This window comes from Armigeres subalbatus, chromosome 2 (assembly GCF_024139115.2).
Source record: "Armigeres subalbatus isolate Guangzhou_Male chromosome 2, GZ_Asu_2, whole genome shotgun sequence".
Classification (NCBI taxonomy): Eukaryota; Metazoa; Arthropoda; class Insecta; order Diptera; family Culicidae; genus Armigeres; species Armigeres subalbatus.
In genome coordinates this window covers 169027703-169036455 of record NC_085140.1, presented here as the reverse complement: position 1 = coordinate 169036455, position 8753 = coordinate 169027703, and the positions used below count along the sequence as shown (strand labels likewise).

The window sequence follows — 8753 nt, the reverse complement described above, 5'->3', positions numbered from 1 at the left end:
TGGGTCATAGTATCCATGTGTGAATTTATATGCAATTAAGTATGTGGCGACACATGATATGTATATTTCAAAATACATGGATTTTTGCCATAAAGTATGTGCCAATTTTCTTGAGTGTATAGATTCTACTATATCTATAGTAAAACCCAGAGTCTACACGTAAAAAAATTTAATGTTGTTTATTATTAATATTTCTAATACTTTTTTGCCAAAGCAGGCGCTTAATGACATGTATAAGAAAAACTTATACATCGCATTAGTCACATACATTCGGAAACTTATACTTTTCATTAACTTATGAATTTTATTAGCTTTTTGATATGGGATCATTCATTAGGTGGCATAATGAAGAGTATAAGTATTTTCGAATGGTTTTTTGCCATAACATATAAGGTTATTTTTTTTACGTGTATATAAGCCATTTTATAGAAGCTCAAATGACAGCAGACCAAATACTAATTCTTATATTTTACAAGGAGCATTTGCGAAAATGAAATGAAATTTCGATCAGCTGTTCGAATCTGTCTCATAAAATGGCTTATAATATTGTGATTCTCGAGATATTATAGTATCGCTTAGGCTGCGAACCATTCCACCGATTCGTTTAACTTTTAGTTAAAATTTGACACTACGATTGTTATTTTCCCATCGTGGTTAAAATTTTACTCCGAAGCCGACCCATTTGAGTTCTGACAGATTGATAGTTATTCGGAACGAAATGGATTTGGCGCCAATTTTCTCGCGAACAAAGTTCAACTATCGAACTGTCAAATCTAACCATGCTCCGGAGCAGGGTTATTTTTAACCACGGCGAAATAACCATCGAACTGTCAAATTTTAACTAAAAGTTAAACGAATCGGTGGAATGGTTCACAGCCTTAGTTGTGCGCCACCAACGTATTTTGTCATATTGTGGTACTTACTCAATTTAAGTGTAGAATATTACATCACAAATTCAACACAATAATTGCACTGCTAAGATCCACTTAAACAATATACCGAACGCAGCGCAAGCGAAAGAAAAGCAAAAAAAACCCAGATTAATCCACCTAGCAGTGATGATGCCTTTTTCGTGCATTATAAAATATATTGAAAGAATCACATTAGAAAGGTCAAAAAAGCTCTTTTGGAGAATAGATCACATTTTTTTCGATCATTTCGCATGTTTTTGCATTAGTTAAAATGCATCGCCATCATTTTCGAAAAAAACAAATTTTTTGGTTTTGAATTTTTTTTCCAAGGGGGGACCCTTGGGAAAACAACAATGATTTTTCAATAATTCCGAAATGCAATGTCCGATCGAGCCAATTTTCAATAGCAAACAATGGGACCGCATTCCCCGTCGGAAGCAACTTGTTGCGAGTAAATCGGATAATGCTAGGTTCCAAAAAGTGTGTCTACAAAATTTGTACACATACACACATACATACACACACACACATACATACACACATACAGACATCACCTCAGTTCGTCGAGCTGAGTTGATCGGTATATAACACTATGGGTCTCCGAGCCTTCTATCAAAAGTTCTTTTTTGCAGCAATCATATAGCCTTTCGGTACAACTTTGTTGTACGAGAAATACAAAACTACTAAACTTTGAACAATTTCACTAAAGAATATCGTTTCGTAAAGGGACGACAATATGCTGCATACCTTAGAACCGAATGTGGAAAAGCTCATACCGAAAGCTTACATCTGTTTGACATTCGTTTATTTACTTTTTGCATGGCGCACAACTCGGCGCATGGGACCCGGCGCGTAACTGGTGAGCCTGTATGCTAATTTTAGAAAAGAATCGCAATAGAGTTACGAAAAGAGGATCTTCTTACACTTATTCTGAATGATGCTCTTGTTATTCTGTTGCCAACTTTCACTTTTGTCCAACCCTTCAAGTGACTTCACGGGAGTGTTCACTTCTAAAGCTTTTTAATTCGATAACCTACACTGAGAAAATTATCCATATCGATTGTATGTTTCGAACATATATTTTTCAGCAATTTGTCTATACAAATGCTGTCTATGTGTGACACATATAACCATTTGTCTTTCTGCTTTTATCATAATTATTTGTGCCCACACATAAATTTTATACTAAATCAAAAATGAAGTTTATTTATCGGTTAATATTTTGAATTTGTTGAATCAAATAAATCATATGAAACAGATTTATAATTCCAATGTGAGGCAAGGATATGGTTTTATTCCACAAATGAAAAGTTTCAATAATTAATACAAAAACAATTTATGTTTTTACTATTTATATATTTACTAGTTTATAGTTAGCTTTACTAATATTTCAGCTATCTACTACTACGACTAGCTCTTCTGTTTTCAAACTTCCAGTGGTGCTTTTGGAAACTGCTTACTATGAATCGAATGCCGTAACTCTATTTCGGAGCGAGGGATTCAAAGGGCGTTCCGTCGTATGATGCGTTGCAGATACAGGTGTTTAATAGGATCGTGTACCTTGAGTAAGTTTGTTCCTCCATAATAACTAAGATACACCAGCCCAAGTTCAGTGCAAGGAGAATCGAATAGGGTACACACCACCAGCGATGCTACTGAGGGTCTGTCTCAATTGGATAATTAAACTGAAATTAAACTTATAAGTGACATTTCAATAATTATCGAATAACCCTGCTCGCAGAGCAAGATTACTTTTGACAGATATCGAATCATTTTCCATCGATGTCCTATTGGAATTGCTGGGTAGCACCAGCCATTCTTATAACGGGGTGATTTTTTAATTTTTAGGTTTCATGCTTAGAATGCATTGGTATGAATAATCTAACGACACGTCTTAAAAGTCATATGAAAAACTATGTTCTAAAATCCTGGTATAGTCGAAAAGTAAAACTGGTAGAATTGATGATGGGACCCATCGAAATGTTCATCGAGAAATTACCAAACAAACGGGCTCCCACTAATTGACAAAGTAGATAAACACGAGAAAAACAGCCGTTTCGATCTGTCTCATAAAATGCCTTATAGGCTTTGGTCTCATTTGGATAATAAATTGAACTCAATTTGACCAAAAGATATGTTACGCAAAATATAGGGGGTGGGGGTCCGCGTAACAAGTTATTTGCATAGAGAAAAAATATTTTTTTAAAATATTCAAATTCTACTAAAATTGAGATTTTTTTCTAAAAATAGCATTTATTACGCGTTACGCATAGGGGTGGGGGTGGTTCGAAGAATTGTTATGTAATATTTCAACAGGCCCTTACAGTTTGAAAGTACATGGGTAGATCAAACAACCCAAATTTTGAGTTGTTTTCGATCTGGCATCTCTTTCATTCTATCCTTTTATATCAAAAACAGAGAAAGAAAACCACCCAATGATAGCAGTTCGATGGGGGAAGCCAACGCTAGGTTAAAGGGGTTGAACTCAAATTTATGTTATTTAAACCTACTTGAACTTAACATTAGGTGGAAACAACTTAATATTTAGGTACTTTTTCACACGGGATCAAACGGAAACTGCTCAAATCCGAGTTGGGCCATCCAACTCAAAATTGGCTTCCCCCACCAACGGTCCAAATGAAGTGAATTGAACTTAATTTTGAGTTGTTTGAACTTCATTTTGGGTAGATGAGTTTAACCGTGTATACGTTTCGGGTCATATTGTTCATATTGTCAGATTTTCTAGATATGATACACTGCACGGCGTTTGTAGTGTTCCCAAACGGGTACTTGCACAAAACTTCACGCGGCGAATGACTGTCGAAAGGTACGGCCGCGCCAAACGATACACCGCAATGCTATTCACCCATAAGAATCAAGTAAACGGGGTGCAGAAAGCGCGGCGGTACCTTTCATGAAGGGTTCGCCGCGTGCAATTTTGAGAAAATCAGACAATATTATAAATTCAGTAGAAAACCGAATTATAGCCGCTATCGAAATTGGATTTTTCTCACAATCCATACGTTAAACCTAATTTCGGAAGTAGTGCGCTGTATAGCATATCACCAAATGAAAACAGCGCACCACTTCCGAAGTTAGGTTTAACAAAAGATATTTTAGTTACTAGATAAAGATTGTCGCTTCGGTTCCCTTTGTTCTGCTGTCCGAAACATGTGTGGTACATACCTGTCAAATCGTATGGATTTTCCTTCTTTGACATTTAGCTCCCCTATCCTCGCCAGCAAAAGATGTTCCGGACAGCGACGACAGCGACAATCTTTATCTAGTAACTAAAATATCTTTTGGTTTAACGTATGGATTGTGAGAAAAATCCAACTTTGTTTGCGGCTATAATTCGGTTTTGCACCGAATTGATAATATTGACCCGAACAAGTTTGAAAGGTTAAATTCGTCAATGGACGGAACGTAAATTGAATTTCTTTGATTAATATTCGATACATTCAGATCTAATTCGAATTCATCTATATATTTCCTTACAAAAGCTGTACGTCGTTTTGAATAAGTACCAGAAGTTTATTGCAAATTATCGGTTCTAGGTTTTGCAAATTATCGGTTTTAGGTTTTGGCCACTTTTTAAAAATATTCTATAGTGACGTAACGTATATGTCGACTGTAAAAGTAGCGCATTTTTGCGGTAGGTCAACAAGACAAACCCCGTGAGCTTTCGCCTCATTCTGCGAGTGTGGCGGTGCGAGAGTTGTACAGTAGTGCAAACGTTCGACGTGCGTATTAAAGCGCATTTGCAGGTACCTATCTTTCAGACATCATTATTAGTCAACAATTTTTCATTTTAATTTTTGGTGTTGAAAAAGTGGCAATTGAGTGCTATATCTATTGTGAAACGATAGAGATAGAGACGAATTCTATCGTGTGCTAGTTTGTGACCGAAATTGGCCGAAGTATTGCGTAAAAAGTGTGTTCGCGTCTGACCCAGACTTCCCGATTTTTCGTTCCCACTTGGTGGATCATCTTTTGTAAGGATTTTTCCCTCATTCCATGGTGTGTGGGGCAGTGAGCTCCGGTTTGCTTGGCTGGTGCTGCCGTGAGTAAAATCATATTCCTATACGTGCAAACAATCGCGTTTGTTGCTGGATGCGGTAAGTGCAAGCCGGATTGAGGGTGGCGAAGCGTGGAAATCGGAGCGTGAGCGAGAGAGTTCTCCCTTCACGATTGACTCATCCCTTCGATTGTCAGTGTTGCCAGAAATTGTTATTGCACATTAAACGTTATTGAACAAAAAGCTTGTGCTAGAAATTAAAGGTTGATTCGAACAAATTTCTCTATAGACACACTTTAATACAAAATTGAATAAAAAGATTAAGTTAAAATGCAAATAAAGTTAGGCAAGTTAAAGAGTTGGAAGCAAATGGTGTACGTGTAAGTGTCATTCAGGGGAAATTGTAATTGTTTATTCCTTTTTAACGATAACCAGTTAGTATATACATACTTTTTATCGGGTCAAGGAAGCAAGTTTGAACGAAGTATGTACACCTGTGTTCAGAATAATAGCAGCAGAAGCCGTTTTTCATACAAAATGGTCAACTTTGACAAGCTGTAACTTTGCACCCCGATGACCAATTGAGCTGAAATTTTGGCAGTGAACTACAAATATGATGAATTTTACACATAGCAAGTATCATTTTTTCGAATGACGCGTTCAAAAATTACGCACTAGGTCAAATTGTTCAAAATAATAGCAGTTTTTGTTTTGTAAATATCAATAAAACAATTGATTGGAATGTTATCAATTTGAATTCAGGTGCTGCGAGACACTAAGTTTAAAATTTAAAAAATATAAATTGTTGAATTTGACATTTGAATTGGCCAATATAACAAAAATAAAAACTGCTATTTTTTTTAACAATTTGACGTAGTGCGTAATTTTTGAACGCGTCATTCGAAAAAATTGGTACGTATTATGTGTAAAATTCATCATATTTGTAGTTCACTGTCAAAATTTCAGCTCAATCGGTCATCGGGGTACAAAGTTACAGCTTGTCAAAGTTGACCATTTTGTATGAAAAACGGCTTCCGCTGCTATTATTCTGAACACAGGTGTATATAAAAAAATGCTAGAGGTTTGTTGCCTTTTTTCAAAACTCAATATAGGGTATCCAATCATGGTTTGAACCAAATGGCGGGTTTCAGATGAGCCGTCAAAACAAAGTTGATTTATTTCATTAAAGGGACATGTTAGAACTGCGATTTCTAGTTTATATGGAAGCTTAGTTCATTATCTTTCTAAAGACATCCTGGGTGCACATATTTATGCTTAGTTTCATTGAAAAAACTTAATAATTACATAACTTTGATTCGTACCATGGTTTGAACTACACTGTTCATGGTTTGAACTAAAATCGTACCATGGTTTGAACTACTGCAGCAGCCAGCAGCTCCTAAATATAATACTAATCACATGCATGCAACGCTGAGGAAATCTTTAGAAAAGCAAATTTGTTTTACTATTCATCCTCTCGCATTAGATTAGTAACTCGAAACGTGTGAAAATCGTCTAAATTATCGATATGAATTTTGCGATTTTTTCATATTGGAAATGTAAACAAAATGCTCCAGCTAGGCGCATGCAGCGCTCCTAGCGGACAGCATCAGAACATGACTGCATTTACAAGTTCAAACCATGGTACGAATTTAGTTCAAACCATGATCAGTTTTTACCTTGTATAAATGTTACTATTTCAACAATTTAAAACTGTTTCTCAATTGTATGACGATGTCAATCGATTACAGATAAAAATAGCATTCTTTTGATATATTGATCTCACTCCTGTGTCATAAAATGCGACCTTCACGAGCTTTTTGAAATTATGCCACTGGTGGGGGGAATTTAGCAGAAATTCAGGACGATTTTAAATCGCTTTATTTTATTACTTAAACAATATGTACAAATGTCTAAATAAACTTTATTACTTCCTGTATACCTAAATATGCCATTCATACTGTTTTAGGTTCATTTCCTGCCAATGAGATGGTAATTTCTACTGATTTCAAAATGGTTCAAACCATGATACGCTATTCACTAGTTCAAACCATGATTGGATACCCTATTTATATTAATTTTACAAAAATCAATTTATTGTTTGTTATATCTATTCGAATGACTATTTTTTCTTTCGAAATCCGGATTACAAATTGTAATTGTAATTATTGTACTGCACATAAAAAATCTCCGCTTATTTTTAGTCGCAACGAAAATTAAGCGCCAGATAGTCGTTGCAAAGCACAATACATGGATCAACGGTAGCCTACCAGTTGTAAAACTTTAGATGAATACATCCCGTCCTTGCATATTCCAGTTCAAACAGTACGAAAGTTCTTTGATTTCATCACAAATGTATGATTCTATTCATCGCACATCAATCAGTTTTTTTTCTAGCGGCATGTTTTGTCACGGGAATCAGTCAAAATTAGTTTAATAGACGAATTTCAGTAAAAATATAAAGACTAACGACGGTGTTAACTTGGACAGGTCCTACGCTGCCGTTATACGCATAATTGTCCCATATACATAAGAAATCCCAGCGAACATGGGACAAATATGTGTATAACGGCAGAACATCACAGGATAGGAAGATCATTTTAAAATGCTTATAATAAATTCTAGACAAAATATAATTAAAATCAGATTGATGTACATCAGCATAAATCCAAACGATGGCCGAACCATTATCCGAACGTTTTACGTTCCACGTTGTCCACGAGCGTGTTCCAAATGTCTTCAAATAGTTGATTATATGATTATAAGTTACACATTTTTCTTGGATTATAATACTATTTTCATGCAAATGTTGCGGCAATTATTATTTTATTATTGGCACTTGAGAACAGTTCAACCTAATTTTTGATTCACTCATACGATGCACAAATCAACCGCACGACTTGGAAAGCTTCACAATGAGAACCAGATTACATTGACTTTCGATTAGCGTATAATATTGAAATGAGCATGATGTCTTTCATAAAATGCCTTATAAGGTTTGTTAAATTATTAAATGAAATGTTAAAAGGAGTCTTATGATATTCTTTACATGCAACAAATGAACATTATACGACCAGAAATGAAATTTGAAGGGCTAGAGATGAAAAGCATGAGGAACTATGTTTCAACCGATTCCAACATTCTTGTGGATTCATAACTTTGGACTTATGTTTTTCGTATGTTCATTTGCCTGAGTGTACATGATACAGACAAAGTTCCAAACTGTAAGGTAGATACATTTTTGAAAAATATACAAAAAAAATCTCAAGTTGTAATTAAGAATTTTTTCCCTATCGTACATCAATCAGATTTTATTTACAATTTTTCTAGAATTTATTATAAGCGTTTCAAAATTGGCATCCTATGCTGTACTGTAGGATCTGTCAGAGTTAACACCATCGTGTCTTAATATTCTTATTTTACTTGTTTTTTTTTTGGTCTCAATAAATAGATCTGATACATTTTTGCGCAATGTATCCGTCATCTGCAAAAGCATATAAACATTGCGCTGTAATGCTAAGCTGCGATAAATATTTTACAGACAAATGTCAGTGACAGAAATAGTTAGACACTGGCATCAAAAAACTTAAGTTTATTTTTGAAAAAAAAAATCGAAATGGCCATAAATCAACAAGGCACTTTTGTAGCCTCTGCCTCAATTGAATAGGGATTCAGCAGGAATTTTCACCCATGATGTAATTCTCGTCAACAGCGCTAAAATAAATCAAAATGGTGTCTATTTGCTGTACCCCCACTATATCAAAACGTTCATTTTGAGCCTACGTGCTGATACGGATGAGTTACAGCTACAAAGAGATTGTTTT

The 8753-nt window shown here is 35.2% G+C and overlaps 1 protein-coding gene across 5 annotated transcripts in view; it reads left to right on the top strand.

The window, feature by feature from the left end:
• The first annotated feature begins 4596 nt into the window (after window positions 1–4596).
• LOC134211162 (protein lingerer) overlaps window positions 4597–8753 on the top strand; it is a 51807-nt gene continuing 47650 nt past the window's right edge. For 2 of the 5 annotated variants that reach the window (XM_062687815.1, XM_062687807.1), the window contains exon 1: window positions 5010–5029. In XM_062687815.1, coding sequence (XP_062543799.1) covers window positions 5025–5029 — 5 coding nt within the window. In that variant the 5' untranslated portion in view covers window positions 5010–5024. Of the gene's footprint in view, window positions 4679–4765; window positions 4907–4949; window positions 4975–5009; window positions 5030–8753 lie in introns of those variants that run through there. The other 3 variants (XM_062687823.1, XM_062687822.1, XM_062687824.1) reach the window with 3 other exon arrangements.